This window comes from Felis catus, chromosome E2 (assembly GCF_018350175.1).
Source record: "Felis catus isolate Fca126 chromosome E2, F.catus_Fca126_mat1.0, whole genome shotgun sequence".
Lineage (NCBI taxonomy): Eukaryota > Metazoa > Chordata > Mammalia > Carnivora > Felidae > Felis > Felis catus.
The window spans coordinates 3,802,430-3,824,124 of NC_058382.1; the positions used below are offsets into that span (position 1 = coordinate 3,802,430).

The 21,695-nt window shown below is 59.6% G+C and overlaps 2 protein-coding genes and 2 long non-coding RNA genes across 5 annotated transcripts in view; 2 read left to right on the top strand and 2 right to left on the bottom strand.

Moving 5' to 3' along the window:
- On the top strand, positions 1-12,832 carry MBOAT7 (membrane bound O-acyltransferase domain containing 7). Of its 2 annotated transcripts, XM_023245727.2 has the most exons (8): positions 1-358; positions 1,090-1,168; positions 1,271-1,400; positions 1,962-2,088; positions 3,948-4,107; positions 6,128-6,488; positions 8,161-8,337; positions 11,823-12,832. In XM_023245727.2, exons 2-8 carry the CDS (start codon positions 1,093-1,095, stop codon positions 12,208-12,210), a joined length of 1,419 nt encoding a protein of 472 aa, XP_023101495.1. In that variant the 5' UTR covers positions 1-358; positions 1,090-1,092; the 3' UTR covers positions 12,211-12,832. The 2 variants fall into 2 exon arrangements, with proteins under 2 accessions (XP_023101495.1, XP_011287922.1); XM_011289620.4 differs by lacking the exons at positions 1-358; positions 1,090-1,168; positions 1,962-2,088 and having other exon boundaries at positions 1,287-1,400.
- On the bottom strand, positions 12,288-13,723 carry LOC123382224. Its single transcript, XR_006590269.1, has 2 exons — positions 13,023-13,723; positions 12,288-12,843 (listed from the first exon to the last, which is right to left on the bottom strand). It is a non-coding gene; the product is annotated as an uncharacterized LOC123382224 (long non-coding RNA).
- Positions 13,037-21,695, top strand: part of TMC4 (transmembrane channel like 4) — a 10,999-nt gene continuing 2,340 nt past the window's right edge. The window contains exons 1-8 of the mRNA XM_011289615.4: positions 13,037-13,158; positions 13,721-13,934; positions 15,149-15,294; positions 15,961-16,193; positions 16,290-16,411; positions 20,239-20,386; positions 20,884-21,051; positions 21,268-21,431. Coding sequence (XP_011287917.3) covers positions 13,080-13,158; positions 13,721-13,934; positions 15,149-15,294; positions 15,961-16,193; positions 16,290-16,411; positions 20,239-20,386; positions 20,884-21,051; positions 21,268-21,431 — 1,274 coding nt within the window. The 5' untranslated portion in view covers positions 13,037-13,079. The remainder of the gene's footprint in view (positions 13,159-13,720; positions 13,935-15,148; positions 15,295-15,960; positions 16,194-16,289; positions 16,412-20,238; positions 20,387-20,883; positions 21,052-21,267; positions 21,432-21,695) is intronic.
- LOC123382226 lies at positions 19,168-21,270 on the bottom strand. The gene is made up of 2 exons (XR_006590271.1): positions 21,098-21,270; positions 19,168-20,510 (listed from the first exon to the last, which is right to left on the bottom strand). It is a non-coding gene; the product is annotated as an uncharacterized LOC123382226 (long non-coding RNA).

The following is a 21,695-nucleotide window of genomic DNA, read 5'->3' on the forward strand; positions in this document are numbered from 1 at the left end:
TTGTGGCCCCGCCTCCAAACTGCCGCCGATTCTGCCCGAAGGAACCCGAAGCGGAGACCCCGGCTTCTCCCGGCTCCGAAGCGTCCGTCCGAGCCCGAAGCTCCGGGCCCCGCCTCTTTACGTGCACTGGGCTCGGCTGCCGAGGCGTAAAGGTGCAGCCACGGGCTGGAGCTGTCGGGTGCCGGTTGCTGGCCGCTTCCCTGCCCGGCCCGCAGCCTGACGGGGCAGCACATCCGGCCCGGGACCACGACAGAGCAGCGCACGCTGGGCCGGGGAGGCGTGGCCACAGCCGGGGCGCCCGTGGGCCCGGACCGCTTGGCCGCCTCCCGCCCGGCGGGCGGCGTGGAGCCAGGCCCAGGTGGGCGGGGGCACGGGCGACCTGGGGTGAGGCGGGGGCTGCGGACCGGCCGGCGGACGGGGGCGGACTCGGCCCCGGGAGCGCGGCGGAGCAGGGGGTGGTGTAACCGCCTGTGGCTCTGCCGGAGCCGGTCTGACCTGTGCTGGGGGAGTGGGGACGTACGGGGTGGGGGGCGCCCTCCAGGCTTTAGGTGGAAGAAACGTCTGCACCTTGGATGGAGGTGGAGGCTGGAGTCTGGGGTCTCAGAGAGGGAGGGCCCGAGTCCCTGGATCCTTCCAGGAGGAAGGGGCTGGGAGCTCTGGAATCCTGGGCTCTGCAAGGGAAAGGCCTGGGACTAGGGTTGTTGCTGGGTTCTCAGCGAGCGATGACTGAATCCGTGGGTCCCCAATGGGGGTTGGGGGATTAGCTTCGATTTCTGCGATCGCAGGGGGAGGGGCCGGATTCCTGAATCCTCGGAGGAGGGGCTGAGAGGTCTGGATTCCTGGGTTCTCAGAGGAGGACTGGAGGCCTGGGTTCTCCAAAAAGCGGGGCTGGGGGTGTATTGCTTTATCCTTGAAGGAGGAAGGTCCTGGAGGTCCAGATTCCTCTGTTCTCAGAGGAGAGGGGCTGAGGGTAGGGCTCCACGATCCTCCACACTGGGGACTAGAGGGGGTGGGTTCCTGAATCCTGTAAGGGTGAGGGGCTGATGGCCCGGATCCCTGGGTTCTCACAAACCCTCTGCCCCTCCCCAGACCATGTCGCCTGAAGAATGGACTTATCTAGTGGTTCTTCTTATCTCCATCCCCATCGGCTTCCTCTTTAAGAAAGCTGGTGAGTCAGGTTCCCTCCCTAGTGGAAAATTGGGGGGTGGGGGGCACCTGGCAGGGGACTCCCTGGAAGGGTCCAGGCTTATGCTGTCCCTTCTCCCCGCAGGACCTGGGCTGAAGAGATGGGGGGCAGCAGCTGTGGGCCTGGGGCTCACCTTGTTCACCTGTGGCCCCCACACTTTGCATTCTCTGATCACCATCCTTGGGACCTGGGCCCTCATTCAGGCGCAGCCCTGGTGAGGATTTGGGGTGGGGGGGGGCGGTGTGGAGGGAGAACAGAGGGGAGGAAGCAACCTGTTTCCTTTTTGGGTCTATCTCCCTTTCTGCCTTTGTCTCTGGGTGTCTCTTTTTATCTCTGGATTCTCCGTGTGGTTTGGTCTGTGTTTCTTCCTGTCCGGCCTTTTTTTCTGGGTCTTGTCCCTGCGTGTTTGTCCTGGTTCTTAATATCCGTATCATGTATTCGGGAGAACGGGGGACCGGTGGGCCGGCCCTGCCACCATTCATATTTGTATTACGTCTCCCTTTCTTTCTCCGTGTTTCTCGCCTCCCTCGGAAAAAAATGGAGGCCTGAAGGGTTTTCACCCTAAAGCTTATCTTAACCCCTCCTCATTCTCTTCTCCGTTGTGGCGCATTTCTGTGGGGCTGAGCCCCCTCTTGCACTGGTTCAGTCTGGCTCCTCCTGTCCTTCCCCCCCTTATCTGTTGGGGGGGGGTGAGGGAGGGCTTGTAGCTAGAATCTGGGGGAGGCGGAGTCGAGGTCCCTGTACCCAGCTCGCGCGTCCTCCTGCTCTGCCCCAGCTCCTGCCACGCCCTGGCCCTCGCCTGGACCTTCTCCTACCTCCTGTTCTTCCGCGCACTCAGCCTGCTGGGCCTGCCCACTCCCACGCCCTTCACCAATGCCGTCCAGCTGCTGCTGACACTGAAGGTCAGACGCCCCTCCACCCCTCTCTTGGTGTCAGGGAACGGCCCATCTTCTCGTCCTCCTCCACACCCACTCTCGGGGGGCAGTAGGGGAGGTGGGATTTTTATCTCCGGAGCACCCCCAGGGGCAGGACTTCACCTCTCAACTGTTCCCCGGGCGGGGAACAAGTAGTCCCTCCTTTCCCGCGCCAAGTAGGGTGACCGCGGCCAAGTAGTGCAGGTGTCATTTGGTCTTTGCCTGTGCCAAAGGTTGAGCTAAGTGCTTTACGGACCAGTTCTCGAGGAGTGCATCTTGGTAGCAAGCCATTTAGCGAAGGAGGGGGAAACAGCTTTGGAGAGAAGGCACTTCTCTGAGGGCACAAAAACAGGACACCCGTGTCTGGCTCGAAACCACCTGGGGAGATGGGTGAAAGCAGGTTCCCAGGCCCCACCCCAGACCGAAAAGTCCTGAGTTCCTGTGTGCTGGGCTCCAGCGACATGTCACACAGGACACAGGACAGTCACGTGAGGTAGCGAACCAGGTCTCCCGAGCATCTTGTGTTCTCGGTGGCCCGGGATGCAAGGGCAGGCCGGAGTTGGTTGGCTGAGAGTTGGAGGAAGAGCCTTTCGGCATGTAGGAACAGAACGTGGAAGGGAGCAGGCTGAGCCTGGTGACTGGGCGCCAGCCACAGCGAGTGTTCATCGAGAGACGGAAGGGGAAGGGGAGTGGGGCCAAGGTGAGGGGTTTAGGCTTCCCAGGGGGCCCAGGATCCACCGGAAGCGGTTTTGGGGTTTGTCGCCAGAAGAGGTAAGGTGACCACATTGACGTGTTTGGAACTGCGCCCTGGATGCCCACAGAGTTGCCACGGGGAGCGCAAGAAGGGATGAGGGCAGCCTCCTTGACCAGAGTCCCGCTGACGAATAGTGGTGGCCTGACCCAGGCCATCGGTAGGCCAGTCAGAGCCCCAGGAGCAAGTGCCGCGTTGGGGATACTTTGAGGAGTCCTTCTTGACAACAGTGTGGGTGGGCGGGGGGCGGAGGAGCCAGAAGGGACAGTGAGGATCCTGGGCCAGCCACGGGAAGCCGGTACCAACCCTGGGGACGAGAGCGGGGCCGGTAGTCGAACAGAAAGGAGAGTGTTGTGTGGAGTCCTCCCTCTGCCTTGAGAGGATGGACCAAGGGACACGGCCCAGCCCTCACACCTGCCTTCCCCCCTCTGGTCCTGGGGCTCCCTTCTGGCAGAACCCAGGGGGAAGCCGGAAGGCCGGCTGAGGCCTGTGGCTGCCGTGTCAGCCTTGGGCCTGCGAAGAAGGTGGAGAACAGGCCTGCAGGGGCAGGCCCGTCACGTTCAGCCTGGGGGCTGGGCAGCAGAACAGAGGCCAAAAGCTACAGACTCAGAGACCTAGGGTAGATTTGGGGAGTAAGGAAGGTTCCCCGCCTGAGCAGTTAATTGCCTGATGGTGGCATTTGCCGAGGGGAGAGCGCCGCCTCTGGGGAACGGTAACGTGTTCCGCTCTTGAGGCCATGAGTTTGAGGAACGCGGTAGGCTTGTATTACTGACAAGAGGCACTTTGAATGGTTTTGGGGATGGAGGGAGGAGCCCAGACAGGGTACAGCTTGGAGATCATGAGAGCGTGTGTGGTATGAAGCCACGGCCCGCGGGAGAACACAGAAGGGGGAACGAAGAGACAGAAAGGCCCAGGCGGCAGTGCTAGGGAGCACCTGTGGCCAGAAGCCGCCACCCTGCGACTCATGACTCTGGATGCCGAGAGCCGCCCATGGACTAGAACCTCAGCTCCCGGTGGCTTCCCTTGGCTGCAGGAAGGCGAGGGTGAGGAAGGCCCGGGGTCTGATCTGTCCCCCACCCGTGCCCCTTCCTCCCAGCTGGTGAGTCTTGCCAGTGAAGTTCAGGACCTGCACTTGGCCCAGAGGAAGGAAATGGCCACGGGCTTCAGCAAGGGGCCCAGCCTGGGGCTTCTGCCTGATGTCCCCTCTCTGATGGAGACGCTCAGCTACAGCTACTGCTACGTGGGAATCATGACAGGTGAGTGTGGCTGCGTACCCAGCCCTGCCTCCCTGCATCTCGTCACCACTGCCTGTCCCCATTCTCCACCCGGACTTTGGTGCCTGTTCTGTGATCCTGCCTCTGTTCCAACATCTGCTCCTTTTTTTTTTTTTTTTTAAATATTTATTTATTTTTGAGAGAGAGAGACTGAGTGCCAGTGGGAGAGGGGCAGAGAGAGAGGGAGGCACAGAATCTGAAGCAGGCTCCGGGCTCCGAGCTGTCAGCACAGAGCTCGAGGTGGGGCTCAAACTCACGAACTGGGAGATCATGACCTGAGCCAAAGTCAGATGCCATGCAGGTGCCCCAGCATGTGCTCCTCTTGAGGGCGAGCATCTCTGCCTGGGTCTACATCAGACTCTCCCGCTGGCCCTCCAGAGCAGAGACAGACTGTTCTTGGCCTCAGTGGTTCCTTGTGGCTTCTTGGGAGCAATCAGGAGACAAAGGAGCAAGGTCTATGCAACCCTGATGTTTCTATCACCCAAGGAACAAATACATTCACATTATGCTCCCATTTTTAGCGTCCGAAAATATTTTCCATTAATGTTGACGTCCTAGGAGGTTTTCTGTCTTTTTTTCCTAAGATTTTTTTTAAGTTTATTTATTTATTTTGAGAGAAAAAGAGCACAAGCAGAGGAAAGGCAGAGAGAGAGAGAGAAAGAATCCCAAGTAGTCAGCGCAGAGCCTGATGCGGGGCTCAAACTCACAAAGTGAGATTGTGACCTGAGCTGAAATGAAGAGTCGGACGCTCAACCGACTGAGCCACCCGGGTGCCCCTAAGAGGTTTTCTTTTTTATGACAGCTTTATGGAACCGTAACTGATATGTTCACCCACTTAAAGCTACATGCAGCTCAGTAGTTGTTAGCATAGTTACTGACTTGTGCGGCCATCACCACCATGTCATTGTAGACATTGCATCGTCCCAGAAGGAAACTCTGGACCCTGTAGCCATCGTCCCTCAAACCGCATCTGCCCCCAATCCCTGGGAACCACTGACTGACTCTCTGTCTCTATAGATATCCCGGTGCTGGTCATTTATGAATGGAATCCTACTCTCTTCTCTCTGTTCTTTGTGACACGTAAGGCTGTCACTTCCGTTAATCCGCACCTGCTCCCTCCCTGGGCCAGGCCGCCAGTTTATCTCCAGCGCTACCACTGTCTCCTGTTTTCCACCGGTGACCCTCTGCAGCCCCCGCCCTGCTCAGGGGCCAGGGTAAATGGCATCCCAGCACCTCTCTGTTGGAAGAGCCTACAGTGGTTTCCTGGCTCTTAGAACAAAACCCTGAGTCCTCCCTGCCTGCAACCCTCTGACCTTTTCTCAAACCACTCTGTTCCTCTCCAGTTGCACTGCCCTACTTCCTCCTTCATGCAGAGGTCACCCCCCCCCCCCCCGCCACCCCTCGGGTCCCGCCTATCTGCCCCTGTGTTTCTTGGGGACTTGTCTCCATACCCCCCACTCTCCAGCTCTTTGTTCCTCGCTACTTAGCGGTCTGTCCTTTATCTTTTTCTCTGAGCCCTTGAACTCCCCCTCTCTGGTTTCTTTCTTTGCTTTCTTTCTTTCTTTTATTTTTAATGTTTATTTATTTTTGAGAAAGAGAGCGCAAGCGGAGGAGGGGCAGAGGGAAAGGGAGACACAGAATCCAAAGCAGGCTCCAGGCTCTGAGCTGTCAGCACAGAGGGGCTTGAACTCACAAACTGTGGGATCGTGACCTGAGCCGAAGTCGAACACTTTAAGGACTGAACCACCCAGGCGCCCCTACTTTATTTTTAAGTAATCTCTACACCCAAAGCCCCACGTGGGGCTTGAACCGCGACCCCCAAGATCAAGAGTCTAAGACTCGCTGGTTTCTTGTCCCTTTCTCTCAGAGTCTCCCTCCTCTTGTTCCCGGTTACCTAGCCCCACCCGCTCCCCCACTCCTCAGCGCCCAGTCTCAGCCCCCACCCCCCACCCCCCCCACCTCCAGACCAGTCTCTGACGGCTGCCCCTCCCTCCCGCCACAGGCCCGTTCTTCCGCTACCGCACGTACCTGGACTGGCTGGAGCAGCCCTTCCCGGGGGCCGTGCCCAGCCTGCGGCCCCTCCTGCGCCGAGCCTGGCCGGCCCCGCTCTTTGGCCTGCTCTTCCTGCTGTCCTCACACCTCTTCCCGCTGGAGGCCGTGCGTGAGGACGCCTTCTACGCCCGCCCGCTGCCTGCCCGCCTCTTCTACATGATCCCCGTCTTCTTCGCCTTCCGCATGCGCTTCTACGTGGCCTGGATTGCCGCCGAGTGCGGCTGCATTGCTGCCGGCTTCGGGGCCTACCCCGTGGCCGCCAAAGCCCGGGCCGGGGGCGGCCCCACCCTCCAATGCCCACCCCCCAGCAGGTCAGGCGGCGGGAGGGAGGCTTCCCAAGACCCGGCAGGCCCCGTCAGCACAGGCTGGCCCTGCCCCTAGCAGGGAGGAGAGCGGGGGAGCAGGGGGTGCAGCTTCGCCCCCTGCTGTCAGTGGAATGTCGCCCCTTGGCCACCACCGCCCACCTACCCCTGCCCTAGGGAGCAGTACTCTTCATACCTGCCACTGCCCCCTGTTGCTAACGCTTGTCACCTCGTGGGATGGTGAATTGCTCTCTGTTGCTAGGAAAAGGTGGTATCTTAGCAACCATGTGCCTCCCCTCTGTTGCCATGGAAGTGTCACCCCGGTAACCCGGTTGTTCCTGGTTACTTGGGATACCATCTTTGGGCTGTGATGGGGCCCACCCTTTGTCGCTAGGGAGATGGTTACCTAGCAACTGGACTGCCCCTCTTTGTTAGGGGGGCGCTTCCCTAGCAACCAGGACCTGCCCCTTCCTGCTGCAAGACTCGCTTTTCATTGCTATGTAAATGGCGCCCCCTAACCTGCCCTTGGTTACTAGACGCCAGCGCACAGGCCCCCCAACCATGTGATGTCCTCACGTAACAGCCTGCACTTTCTGAGGACATGGCGTCCCTGACCATGCTGTCCTCTGGCAGAGAGGACACCGCTCCCAGCAACCGCGGGTGGCTTTCCTACCACTGCTGAGGAAGTACCCCAGTAACTGTGGACTGACCTTGTTCCTAGTGCCACCCCCCCTCTTCGTTCTTGAATTGCTAGCCTGGAACTAGGGGCTATCTTGTTGCTAAGGAAGTGTTGCTCTCAGGTTGCTAGGGAAATGATGCTTCTAACCACTGGGACTGGACTCCACCTCCCCACCCCACCCCCCACTTCCCCCCTCCCCCATCCCCGGTGCCCAGCGACCATCGGTAGACCTCCGGTTACTAGTGAGGGCGTCCGCCAGAAAATGGCAAGCAGGAATTGAAGGCTTTTGTAATAGATGGCTCCCCTCCCATTCTCAGAAGCCACCTACCCTGGGGTGGGTGAAAGATGTTCGCCGCCACTGGGACTGTTGGCACCAGTGATCCAGGAGCCACTGTAGTGCTGGAGATGACACTTAACTGAATAATCATAAAGACCAGGAGGGGCCCTTTCTGGAAGTGTTTCTAAACATCCTAGGCCTTGTTCCTAAGGAATACCCTTTCCCTAGCAACAGAGACCATCAGGTGTCACGTGGGCCTCAAACATCTCCCTAGCAATCATAGACCACCGCGTTGTTAGGGATGCTACTTCCCTAGCAACCACAGTGTCTTGACAACTTAGGACCACACTGGGCGGCTGCTCTGAATACAGTGAGCTTGTTTGCCCTTCCCTAGCATCTGAGACCCCTGAAGGGTCAGGTTGCTGAGGACTCGTAGCTTAGCAACTGTAGCCCCTCAAGGCTTTTCGTTGCTGTTGTAGCCCTGGGACCAAGAGAAGGAGGACCCCTTGTCAGTGAACTGTTGTGCCCCCGCCCCCAGTCTTCGCCCGGGAAAAGGCTCCCTCTGGGCTACCCTCTCCGGTTGCCCTAGCAAATGTGACAGCCAGAGCTCTGGCCTGGCCGCGATCCCCTCCTTAGCATCCGGGGCTGGGACAGTAGCCAGCGTCGGGAGGGGGCCTGGCTGAGCTGCATGTCTGTCCCCCACCCTCATCCTCCACCCCCCCCAGTCCGGAGAAGGCGGCCTCCCTGGAGTACGACTATGAGACCATCCGCAACATCGACTGCTACGGCACTGACTTCTGCGTGCGGGTGCGGGATGGCATGCGGTACTGGAACATGACGGTGCAGTGGTGGCTGGCGCAGTACGTCTACAAGAGCGCACCTGCTCGCTCCTATGTCCTAAGGTGAGCGCGCCTGCCCTGGGAAAACACGGAACTACACCTCCCAGCAGTGCCTGGGGCTGCTTGCGGGCTCCCGGCCGGGCCTCCGCCCCAGAGGGTCATGGGAGTTGTAGTTTCTTGAGCCGGTTCCCAGCCCCTGATTTGCATTGCTCTGGGGTAAATCGTTCCCTTTCTCTGGGCCTCAGTTTCTACTTGTGTAAACTGAACATCTTCGGACAGAAGCAGTGTACTGAATCCTGTGGACTCTGGCCAGACTTTCTGGGATCCTGGCCCAGCCAGACACAGAGAAACCTTAAGTAGCTAGTTGACCTGTGTTTCCTCAACTCTTAAATGGGGGTGATGCTGTTAACTTACTTCAGAGATTGAGGAGAGGTTTAAGCGATGTGAACATACCTCACGTGAGGCCCGCCAGGTGAGTAGTCACCGTATAGTAGCTTTTATTCATTATTCATCCGATACTTCTTGAGTGGAAACTCGAGTGTGCCAGACATTGTTATGTTTACAACCTTAGGACGTAGAGCTTACTACCCTGGTTTCAAAAACAATTTTTTTAATGTTTATTTGTTTTGAGAGAGAGAGTGTGTGAGTAGGGGAGGGGCAGAGAGAGAGGAAGACACAGAATCCGAAGCAGGCTCCGGGCACCGAGCTGTCCGCACAGAGCCCAATGCAGGGCTCGAACTTGTGAGATGATGACCTGAGCCGGAGTCAGACACTTAACCGACTGAGCCACCCAGGCTCCCTGCCCTCATTTTAAAGATGAGGGAACTGAGGCTCAGAGAGGTTAGGTAACCTGCCGAGTGTCACTCCGCCTTCCCAGAGCCACCAGATGAGGTCAGGACGCAGCTGCAGAGCTAGGAGCTAAACCTACCTGGGTGTCCGGACTGGGCACGGCCTGGATGTGGGGATGAGAACGTGAGGAAGTGAAGCGTGATGCCAGGTGATGGCTGTGAATGACTGACATGGGAAGACTGGGCAGGAGGAAGTTTCCGGAGTGGCTCGGGTGAGGGAGTGAAACTTGGGTGGAGTCCCACGGACTCCCAGGTGACTGTCAGGTTTCGGTTGGGGTTACTGGATAGGCGGTCAGTTACGGGACTCTGGCGCAGAAGGAGGAGACGGTGTGAGAAGCGGGCGCTCAGGTGCCTTCAGGTAGCGGTACCTAACACTCGGGCTGAGCAGCAGGTCAAAGCAGCGGGCGCTCCGGTGTTTCGGTTAGAGGTTCTCGGCTGGGGGCAACTGTGCCACACTCCCCGGGGGCATTCGGCAACGCCTAGGAGCCCTTTGTGCCATAACTGGGAGATGCTACTGGCAGCCAGTGGTTACAGGCCCCAGACGCTCTTCAACACCCTGCGCGGCACGGGACGGCCCCCGCTCCAGCACAGAATGATTTGGCCCCAAATGTCAGTAGTGCTGAGATTGAGAAACCCCGGTGTAGACGAGGGACGAGGAGGAGCCGGCCTAGATGGAGCCGATGAGCTAGGAGGACAGTCAGGAAAGCAGAGAGGGATCATTTGTGTCGGGTGATGTCAGGAGCTTCAGTACAACAAAGGCTCGGGCTTGGTTGCGACGGGAGGGTGCGGGGGGAGTCTCCAGCAACCTTGACGGGAGCAGTTTGGAGAGTGGAAGTGAAAGCCAGCGGGAGTGGGTTCCAGGGAGGACGGAAGCGGGGAAAGGCTGAGGGGGAGCACGGACTGTTCTTGGGAGAGTGTGCAGGTGGGGAGAGCAGGTAGGGACCACAGCTCAGAGTTCAGGTGCCTGTGTGGAGTTCAAGGTGCCTGGTGGGCCGTTTATGTGCGTCCCTTCCACCCTGTTTCTCCCTGTCGGAGAACGTCTCTTGAAATGCTCCCGACCCGGGAATTCTGTTTCCACCATTGGCAGAAAAGAAAGAACACGGTTTTGTTATTAAAGAGCTAGCATTGAGCCAGGCTGTGCACCACGTAACCCGCTAACGGGATTACCAAAACGAAAAGAAAGCTCGCCTTGTCGGAGCCACCTGTCACCAGTCCCCTGCACAGCATGCTCCCGAGAGAAACGATAACCTGTCCTCAAGTAAGAGGAGCCATGACTGTTTGCGGTGATGCACGGTCTCCTGTTCTGCCCAAGTTCAGTTGGCAGTGGGGTAGCCACCTGTGCTGATCGTCTCTACCTGAAGGAGGAATGCAACTAGGTGTCCAGCAGGCGGTAGCGTGATGCCAGGTGCCTAGGATGAACCCCCACAGTGGCGGGGAGACAGGGGCTCCAACTCCCATGACATTTATAGTTCAAAGACTGGGTACCACCACCCTCCAGAAAAACATTCGTGGACTGTGTTTTCTTAAGGCTTATTTCCAAGCCTTTCCGAACGTTTCCATCTATATCTGAAGGACGGAGAAAAGTTTCTGAAGCACTATGTTTTTTTCGTGGAAGTGGCTGAAGAAGAGAGAGAGGGGAAAAGGTCTCCCTTTTGGGCAAGAGTGAAAATTCAGCCTTTTTACGGACTCTGTGCCTCCAAGGATGGGGGGCAGCATTATTGTGTCCTTAGGTTCAAGCACCCTGATGTGCCCCAGGGAAAGGCTGATGCCCACAGACAAGGAAGAACCCACATCTCCATTCCAGGCGGAGTCCTCTGTGGTGATTTCTGTGTCTCTGAGGAAGGAGGGACCGGAGCCTGAATTTATAGCATTTTGGGGTCCAGAGAGAGAGGAGACCATGGCTAGAGATGACTGAGTCTTCATGAATCAGGAATTCCACTCTTAGATCCCCAAGACAAAGTGGCTAGGGGCTCAGGTTCATGGGTCTTGAGGGAAGCTGTGATAAGAGGGCATTAACTGGGTTCCTGAAAAGAGAATAGTGATTCCTGAGTCTGAGGGAGGAGGGGGCTGGGGGCCTGGACTCCTGGGTCTGAGGGAGGAGAGTGGAGTTCAGGACTCCTGGGTCTGAGGGAGGAGAGGCTGGGGGGGTCAGGACTCCTGGTCTGAAGGAGGAGGGGCTGGGGTTCTGGGCTCCTTGCTCTGAGGGAGGAGGGCCTGAGGAGTCAGGACTCCCGGGTCTCAGGGGTCTGTGCTCCTGGGTCTGAGGGAGGAAGGAGATGGGGGCCTGGACTCCTGGGTCTCACGGAGGTGGGGCTGGGGGTCTGGGCTTCTGGGTCTGGGGGAGGAGGGACTGGGGGCCTGGACTCCTGGGTATGAGGGAGGAGGGGGCTGGGGAGGAGGGGGCTGGAGGCTGGGACTCCTGGGTCTGAGGGAGGAGGGGCGGGGGGGGGGGGTCAGGACTCCTGGTCTGAGGGAGGAGGGGCTGGGGTTCAGGACTCCTGGGTCTTAGGGAGGAAAGGCTGGGGTCTGGACTCCTGGATCTGAGGGAGGAGGGCCTGGGGAGTCAGGACTCTTGGGTCTCAGGGGTCTGTGGTCCTGGGTCTGAAGGAGGAAGGAGATGGGGGCCTGGACTCCTGGGTCTCACCGAGGCGGGGCTGGGGGTCTGGGCTCCAGGGTCCTGAATCCGAGCCCCTCCCCCAGGAGCGCCTGGACCATGTTGCTGAGCGCCTACTGGCACGGCCTCCACCCTGGCTACTACCTAAGCTTCCTGACCATCCCGCTGTGCCTGGCGGCGGAGGGCCGACTGGAGTCGGCCCTGCGGGGGCGGCTCAGTCCCGGGGGCCAGAAGGCCTGGGATTGGGTGCACTGGTTCCTGAAGATGCGCGCCTACGACTACATGTGTATGGGCTTCGTGCTGCTGTCCCTGGGAGACACCGTCCGGTACTGGGCCTCCGTCTACTTCTGCGTCCACATCCTGGCCTTGGCCGCCCTGCTGCTGGGGCTGGCTTTGGGCGGGGGCGGTCCGGGCCGGAGGAAGACCGCGCCCTCGGCCGCCAGCCTGGCCCCAGAAAAGCTCCGGGAGGAATAGGCTGCCGCGGCACCCTTTGCCAGTCGGCCCGCCCACCAAGCTTCTTGCTTGGGAATCCTGTGACCCCGGCCGCCGTCTCCTTTCCCAGAAAGATTGCTGGAGCGGCCAGGAACCTGGCGAGGATTCCCGTCTCCGCTCCGTACCCTGCGTCCGACGGAGCCGGGCTGCAGCTCTCGCTGCTTCCCCGCCCTCTGCCCTCTGCCCCGAGGGCTCAGGACAACCCTCGACCACCCAGGTGTCCCTGCCCCAGCTTCCGGAGAGAGCCGCACTCCCCGACCCTGCCAGCAGGGGCCGCCAGGCCCACGGCTTCTTGGGCACACGTCCTTTTCCTGGCACAGGGTGTGGGGTAGGAGCTCCGGGGCAGGTTCTGGGAGTGGGGAACGTCCTCCCTGGGGCTTTCGTCCCACTTGTACCAGGATTTCAGACCCGGAAGGGAACATAACCCTCCCGTTTCATAAGGGGGAAACTGAGGCACCGAGGAGCAGGCCTGCGGACATGGTTCTTGCAGCTTCCATCTGAGCCACCTCAGGGTCCCAGCGCACCTGTCACCCTCCTGTCATTCTCTGGCCTGAGACACGGTCAGAATGTGTGAGCCTCCGCCAATAAAGTGTTTCGCAAAGACCGTACGTGTGCCTGTGGGTGATCGACGGGCGTGGGGCTCCTGACGCCGCACTTTCAGGGACCACGCAGGCGTCCGTGGGCTTCTTCCCAGGACGTGTCCCAGCAGCCGCCCTGACACCGAAGTGCTTGCTGTCCTCCCACCACCGCCACCTGGTGGCCAGGTGAGGACCTGCCCGGGGTCCCTTCCTTACCTGGGGCAGTCCCCGCCCAGCCGGCCGCTAGAGACGGAAACAGTCGCACCTGGGGCCATGGAAGCGGGCCCGACGTGGGAAACGGAGGCCTGGGGCTCCTCCGGAGGCTGGCCGGCACCCCGGGGGGCCAGAGCAGGTGGGGGGAGTGGGGGGGGGGCGTCCTGAGGGAGGCAAGGAATGGAGGCCTGGACTCCAGGGTCCAGAGGGCAGAAGGGGGGATGGTTTCGGTTCCTGGCTTTCTGGGTGGGGGAAGGGAACCAGGGCGTGGGACTCCTGCGTCCTGGGGAGGGGTCTGGAGGTCCAGATTCCAGTCTCGGGCGGGGGGGGGGGGGGTGAGGATTGCAAACTCCTGAATAAGAGAAAAGGAAGTTGAAGAATGGGCTCCTCAGCCCTGGGGGCCCACATTTGGGTGCTTGCAGAGGGGCCCTGGGTCCTGCACTCCCAGATCTGAGGGAGGAGAGGCTGGGGGGCCCAGACTCCAAGGCCTGGGGGAGGAGGCCCTGTGGTTCAAGACTCCTGGGTCTGAGGAAGGAGGGGCTGGGGGCCTGGACTCCAGGGTCTGAGGGAGGAGGGCGTGGAGTTCAGGATTCCTGGGTCTGAGGGAGGAGGGCATGGGGTTCAGGGCTCCTGGGTCTGAGGAAGGAGGGGCTGGGGGCTGCGAGTCCTGCACCCTCCCAGCCCCCGCTCCCCTGCCCCAGGCCCCTCGCTCTCCTCTGTGCTGAATGAGCTCCCCAGTGCCGCCACCCTTCGGTACCGAGGACCCGGGGTTCTCCCCTGGGGCGCATCGGGGGAGGAGGAAGAAGATGGAGAGAGCAACATCCAGGCCATGGCCGAAGCCGCCCAAAAGGAGCTGGGAGAACCCATCCCCTCCAGGGAACTCCCCTGGCCCATGCAGGCCCGCCGGACCCACAGGTGAAGCTCACCTCCCGCTTCCTACCCAGCTGTGGGCCGAGTCTAGGCGGTGTCCTCTGTCTCCCCCTGCCTGTGTCCCTGCTTCTCTGACTCCGGGGAGTCCTGCCTCCCCGACCCTGGGACTCCCTTCTCTAGCCTCCGGGCTCACGCTCTCTGTCTCCGCTCTCGCTCTTTCTCTCTGTGTGTTCCTCTCTGCTTGATGTGTGTCTCTGTGTCTGTCTCCTGCCTACTGAGGCGCTGTCCGGAGTACAGCCTTCCCAGGAAACCTTTCCTAAGCCCGCTTGGCGTAAAGCTCAGACCATGTGGCTCTTTCCTCAAAGCAAAGTGGGCGCTGGAACTTTCGGAAGGCGCGAGAGCGTCGTGCATTCCTAGCCCCGAGCTGCACGACGTCAGAAGCAAGTGCCAGGGCCATCTGAGGACGGGCCCCGAGTCCTGAAATTGTTCTCTGAACCCCTTCCTTTCGGGTGTTTATGGAGGTTCCCCTACACGGGCGGGCTTGATTAAATCTTGGGCCAAGGGCCATCGAACCCCGCCTCCAGCCCCGCTGCTCCCCCGGGAGGTCGGGGGTGGGGCTGCAGGTTCCAAGCCCCTCCCCCCTCCACACCTGCGGGTGGTTTCCCTGGCAAGCCCCCCCCCACTCTTACCTGGAGTCCAAAAGTCACCTCGTTTCCGCTGCAGATGACACCAGGATCTCTTCACTTGGTCTCCCAAGGGTTTTTATTGCTCCGCGCCAGGAACAGGGACAAACGCCAAACCAAACCTTCTTTCCTTTTCACTTTTCCTTTATGATACCTGCCTCCAGACAAGTGCAGGAGGCACCCTGCGCAGCCCGGGAGTACTCCCACGGCGAGCGCCCGGGCAGGCTGCACCTGGGGCAGGAGACTCCGCCCTGGGGAGCACCCCCACGTGCCCCTGTCACCCCCCTCTCCCCACACAGGTCCTGTGTGATGATCTCCCAGACCTGTGTGACGATCACTTCCCTGCCTTCCACCCGGGGGCGCATCCCTAAAGAGCACGGTGTGAGCGTGCTTGTTCTGGAACTCCCAGTAGACCCCTGCACCCTCTGATTTCCGCCTGGCTTCTTATGTGTCTGCTCCTATCGCTGGAGAGCATCCCAGCCCGGTCCCACTGGCGGGGTGCTTCGCCGTTTGGGGGTGTCCACTCGGGGCTGCCAGGCCCTTCATTTTCTGTCTCTGAATCTGTTTCTGTACCAGGCAGAGCCATGCCAGGGACAAAGTGGCCCAGGGATCGGGTTCCAGGGTGGCCCAGTGGGCCCTGCGGCTTCGGCGGTCCAAGGAGAAGACCCAGGAACGCCTGCACACCTTGCAACCCTGGGCGTGGACGCTGAAAAGGATCGGGGGTGCGGCAGGGCTGAGGCTGCTGGGGCGGGCCCACTCCTGGGTCTGAGGGAAGAGGGGCTGGGGACCAGACTCCTGGGTCTGAGGGAGGAGGGGGCTGGGGGCTGGACTCCTGGGTCTGAGGGAGGAGGGTGCTGGGGTTCAGGACTCCTGGGTCTGAGGGAGGAGGGGGCTGGGGGTCTGGACTCCTGGGTCTGAGGGAGGAGGGGCCGGGGGTCTGGATTTCTGGGTCTGAGGGGGCATGGGCCGGGGGTCTGGACTCTTGGGTCTGAGGGAGGAGCGGCCGGGAGTCTGGATTTCTGGGTCTGAGGGAGGAGGGGCTGGGGCCTGGACTCCTGGGTCTGAGGGAGGAGGTCTTAGAGGACCATGACTTCTGGGTCTGAGGAAGGAGGGGGCTAAGGGCCTGGACCCCTGGGTGTGGGGCAGGGGCTGGGGGCCAGGACTCCTGGGTCTCAGGGAGGAGGGGCTGGGGGCCAGGACTCCTAGGTCTGAGGAAGGAGGTTCTGGGGGACCATGACTTCTGGGTCTGAGAGAGGAGGGGGCTGGGGGTCAGGACCCCTGGGTCTGAGGGAGGAGGGGCTGGGGAGCAGGACTCCCGGTTCTGAGGGAGGAGGGCCGGGACTCCAGACTCAGAAAGCAGCCCCCCGCCTTTGTGGCGCCCCCTGCAGGCCAGTTTGGCGCCGGCACCGAGTCCTACTTCTCGCTACTCCGCTTCCTGCTGCTTCTCAACGTGCTGGCGTCCGTGCTGAAGGCCTGCATGACACTGCTGCCCACCTGGCTGGAGGGGACGCCCCCGGGTCCCCCTGGCCCTGACACCTCCTCACCCTGCGGCTTCTACAACCCCGACCCCCAAGGCCTGGTCACCTTCCCCACCCACCTCTTCAGCTTGCTCTCAGGAGTGGTGAGTGCCTGGGTCCCTGGGAGAGCCCCCCCCCCCCCCGAGCCTGGGTGCCCCACCCCCCATTGCCTAGCCCCACGGTGACCTTTCCCTCGGCAGGGTTTTCTAGAATGGTCTCCTCTCTTCTATGGGTTCTACCCACCCCGCCGACACCTAGCGGTCGCCTACCTGTGCTCCGTCTTTATCATTGGCCTTCTGCACCTGGTGCTCATCCTCCACCGGTCAGTGACACCTGGGACCCCGGGGAGGGAGTCGTGGTGCTAGCAGACCCCTCCCCAAGAATCCGGAGTCTCCCTCCGTGATCCTTTTCTCTCAGTTGGAGTTGAAATCACACTTAAAAACGTTTCATTCGTGCTAAAGACCAGTGACAAATTGGGAAGCTTCTCCTTCCCATGGCTTCAGAGTCTAGAGCGGGAAGGTAAGATCTTAACCACACAAATTTAACGACATCTTTTCTGGAGGGGAGCATGCTTTGTAGGAAACAAACGGGTGATTCACTCGTTCCGGCAACAGCTGTTTATTAAGCACCTACTACGTGTCGGCCGCTGTGGTTCTAGACACAAACAGAAACCAGACAGAGTCCTGTCCTGGGGGAGCTGACAGTTTACCAGGGGGAGACAGGTGATAAGTAATAAGCCGTAAATGAGTCAACGACACGGTGCATTAGAAGGTGAGGGGGGCTCCGGACACAGATGCAGCAGGTGAGGCGGGCGGTCGGTGAGAATGCACCAGGCTACTGCATTTAGGGGTCCCCCAGGGATGCCTGGATGAGACGAGATGTTTAAATAAAGGCATTGAGGGGGTGAGGGGTCTGGTCAGAGAAATACCCAGGGAATGAGCACTGCAGAGAGCACAGCCAGAGCAAGGCAGGAGCAGGGATGCGTGGCGGAGGGTGCACGGGGGAGGTGGCGAGAGCCACGGGGGATGCGCCCCACTCCGTAAACGATGTGGCTGCTCTCCAAGCGCCAGGGGACTCGTTGCAGGCTCTTGAGCAGATCACCCCGATCTGATTTAGGTTTCAAAAGGCTTCCTCTCTGGCTCTGTGGTGGACGGAGGAGGGAGAAGGGGGGGCAAGAAGGAGAGAAGGGAGGAGAGTCAGGGATGCGCAAGCAGCAGGTGCAACAGTGACGGGGCTGTGGCGATAATCCAGGCAAGAGACCGTGGTGGTTTGCTCCGGGCGGGGGTGGTGGCAGGGGTCAATTTCGGATCTCTTTCTCTCCCTCCCTTCCTCCCTCCCTTCCTTCCATTGAATTTCTAGCCTCCCCCCTCAGCTTTCTTGAGATATCATTGACCTAAATCACACTGCGTAAGTTTAAGGTGTTCAAGGTGCTGATTTGATACATTTATGTGTTGCAACGTGATTCCCACCCTGGCATCAGGTGACGCCTGCACGTCTTTACATTATCATGTCTTTATTTATTTATCTTGAGAGAGAGTGCGCGCGCGCAGGCCGCAGTGGGCCAGAGGCAGAGAGACGGTGGGGGGCGGAGGATCTGAAGGGGGCTCTGAGCTGTCAGCACAGAAAACGTGGGGCTCGAACCCACGGACCGTGAGATCATGACCTGAGCCAAAATCAAGAGTCGGGCGATCAAATGACTGAGCCACCCAGGCACCCCTCTATATTTTTCACTTTAAAAATATCACACATATCCAGAAACATGCAGAAACCAGAGGGTAGGGCTTGGTATGTTCCCATGAATATCAAGAAATGGAACATGGGGTGCCCGGGTGGCTCAGTCGGTTGAGCGTCCGGCTTCGGCTCAGGTCACGATCTCATGGTTCGTGGGTTCGAGCCCCGCGTCGGGTTCGAGCCTGGAGCCTGTTTTGGATTCTGTGTCTCCTTCTCCCTCTGCCCCTCCCCTGCTCACTCTCTCTCTTTCTCTCAAAAATAAACATTAAAAGTTTTTTTAACTTGAAAAAAAAAAAAAGAAATGGAACCTGACCAGCCTCCAGAAGCCCCTCAAGATCTCTTCAAGCTCTCACGTTTCTCCCCCAACCCCCCCCCCACCATGCTTTGTGTCAACACCGTGGACTGCTTTCACCTGTTCAGCATAGAAGAGGGAGGTTCTCCATGCCTGTTGAGCAGGCCCCAGAGGATTCCCAACGACTGGTGGGTTGGGGGGTGGGGGGAGGTGGGAAGTTAGGAATGACTCCAGGTGTTGAGCCTCTGGAAGGGGCAGCGCTGTGGTCGGACGGGGAGAGCTGTGGAAAGGGCAGCACCCGTGGGGGGTGTGGTTTTGGCCGGCTGATTCTGAGATGGCTTTGGACACACGAGGGGAATGATGACTAGGCAGTCACATGTGGGCTCTGGAGTCCGGTCTGCACTGGAGACGCAAACGTGGGACTCGCTGGCATTCAGGCAAGCCTGGGGGTTCTCTCAGTGGAGGAGAAAATAAAGTGGAGTGCCGTCTAAACTCCAGGCACTGTGCCAGGGCCCAGGGATACCAGATGAAGGCCCCCCACCTTTGTGCGGCTCACAGTTCAGGAGGGGAGATAAACTGCGAGATAAATAAAAAGCCAATTTTCTGCTGAAAAGCAAATCAGCTAGGGGCACCTGGGTGGTTCAGTCGGTTAAGCGTCTGACTTTGGCTCAGGTCACGATCTCACGGTTCATGAGTTCAAGCCCCGTGTGTCGGGCTCTGTGCTGACAGCTCAGAGCCTGGAGCCTGCTTCGGCTTCTGTGTCTCCCTCTCTCTCTGCCCCTCTCCTGCTCACACTCTGTCTCTCTCACTTTCAAAAATAAATATTAAAAAATTTTTTAAAAAGCCAATCAGCTATTTCAGTTTGGGAGCCCCATCTAGAAACCAGATGGGATGCTATGATCGAGGTGATAGGACAGGGAGCTGCGATTTTTTCTCGATAAAGGCCAGATAGGAAATATTTTCATCTTTTCCGGCCACACAGTCTCCGTGTGAATTAAACTCCGCTGTTGTCCGGCTAAAGCAGCTGTCGACAGTAAGTAAATGAGTGCACGTGGCCGTGTTCCAATAAAGCTTTATTTACAAAAACTGGCCCCGTAGTTCGCCACCACCCCGTGATAGAGAATGGGCGGGGACCCTCATTAAATGGAGCGGTCAGTTAAGGACTATCTGAGGAGACGACCCGTACAGAGAGCCCAGAAAGATGAGGAGGAACGGGCCAGGTGAGCGGCTAAGACCTGGACATTCCGGGCACTGGAAACTGCAAGGGCAAAGGCCCTGTGGTGAGAAGAGGTTGGGAGTGTTCTGAGACTTGAAAGGCAGGGGTGGGGGGGAGTGGAGGGGGAGGGACAGGATTTGGGCTTCAACAAGTAGGTGGGGGCTGGGTCAGGTGCGCGCTGGCTGGCTGTGCGATGAAGGGGCCTAAACGTCAGAACAAGGAGAGGCTGTGGAATAGGTTTTAAAGGGCAGTAATGTCTCATCTGCATAAAAAGAGGGTTCCACGGGCACAACAACAGAATGGATTCAAAAGGGCACGGGTGGAGGCAGAGGCCAGGTGTCAGTCCTTCCATAGGTGTCCACGGAAGGGGAGCTGGGGGCTCACGCCAGGCCGGTGAATGTGGAGACGGAGCCCCCTGGTCCGCTTTTCTCTGCATGTCTGTCCCCCCTCTGGGTCTTTGCCCCACTTCTCCGAGTCTCTGTCCTCCTTTCTCTGGGTCTTTCTCCCCCAACCCCCTTCTCTGGACATCTGTCCTTCTGAGTCTCTGACTCCTTTCTCTAGATTTCCTCTTCCTTGTTTCACTGTTTGTCCCCCTTCCTCTGAATCTGTCCCCTTTGGGGTCTCATTGTCCCCTCTAAATTTGTCTCTCCCCAGGGTCTTTTTCTGTCTCACTCTGGTTCCTGTCCCCTTCTCTCTGGAGCTCTGTCCCTCTCTACTGGGTTTCTGTCTTTCTCGGTCTCTCCGGTGTCTGTGTTCCCGAGTCTGCCTCTGAATCTCTCTTGGTCTCTGACTCCTTCTCTGCTAGGTAGCAGCTCGCCAGATGCCCGAGGCCCTAGGGTTCGTCTTCCGTTTGTCCCATAGGAGGGGGCTGACCTTCCACATCCTGTCTCCTGGCCCTTCCCTCCCTTAGCTCCGTGTCAGGACTGAAACAGACGTTGTTGGCTGAGTCCGGGGCCCTGACCAGCTACAGCCACCGCGTGTTCAGCGCCTGGGACTTCGGGCTCCGTGGGGATGTCCACGTGCGGCTGCGCCATCGCATCATCCTCTACGAGCTGCAGGTGCGCGTGGGGGTCTACACCCACACAGGGACCGGAGGGGGCGGGGCCTCGCCCAGGGAGGCGGCTCGCAGAGATGCCGGCTGGAGCCTTCTTCTAAGGAGGCGGGCCTTGGGAAAGGAGGGGGCTGGGAAGAGGCCACAATAGAAATGCCTGAGGTCAAAGGGCACAGGGAAAAGCCAGCAGCAGGAAGGCTGCGGGGCCTGCAGCTCCTCGGGGTAAGATCCAGGCCAGCAACCGGGAACTGGGCGCGGGGCGGGGCCTCGGAGGGGCGGGGCGTGGGGGTCTGGGGGCGTGGCCCGTGGTGCTGGGTGGGCCTCTGGAGGGGCGGGGCCGGGAGATCTAAATGGTGACCTAGAGGACCATGGAGGGGCTGGGACAAGGATTACAGCAGTCCTCAGAGGGACGGTGCTGTATCAGTTCAAGTTGAGTAGGGGCTCTGGACCACCGGCCGGGCCTGGGGGGGACTGAGCCCAAATGCCCGTCTTTCTCGGCTTCAGGTGGAGCTGGAGGAGGCCGTGGTACGGCGCCAGGCAGCAGTGCGGACCCTGAGCCAGCAAGCCAAGGTGTGGTCGGTGCGGGTTCTGCTCAATCTGCTGGTGATTGCGCTCCTGGGAGCAGCCTTCTACGGGGTCTACTGGGCTACAGGGGCCACTGTGAAGCTGCAGGTGCGGAGGGTCCTGGGGGAGGGGAGTCCTGCGGGCCTGGGCTCACCTTTCCAAGGTTGCAGGACCTGAAGTCTAGAGTTCCTGCGATCTTGGAGAGGAGGGAGGGGGGTGTATGTTCGGACCTCGGCCTTCGGGGCGCTGAAGGAAGAAGAGGCTGGGGGAGGGCGCTCCTCCAGAACCCCAGAGCCTCTCTGCTTGGTCCACCTTCTCTCGCAGGAGACGCCCCTTGTCCAGCAGATGCCACTGGTGAAGCTTGGGGTGGATTACCTTCCGTCCATCTTCATCTCTGGGGTCAACTTCTTGCTGCCACCTGTGTTCAAGCTCATCGCCCCGCTGGAGGGCTATACCAGGAGCCGCCAGATTGTTTTTATCCTGCTCAGGTTCTAGCCTTTGCAGGGTGGGCGGGGGGATGATGGCAGGGCTGGTCTGAAGGGCGCTGGCTGTAGTTCATAAGGCACGGAAGTCCCCAGGATATGGGGCCCAGTGAGCTCTGTATTCAGATCCTGACTCTTACAGAGCCTCAATTTCTTCATCTGTGAAATGGGGAGAATGGTGAGTGTGTCCCGCACAGGAGGGGCCCAGCACATGGTGAGCACTAGTCAGTGCTGATTCCCCTTCCTCTCCCTTCCCTCCATCGGCTCCGC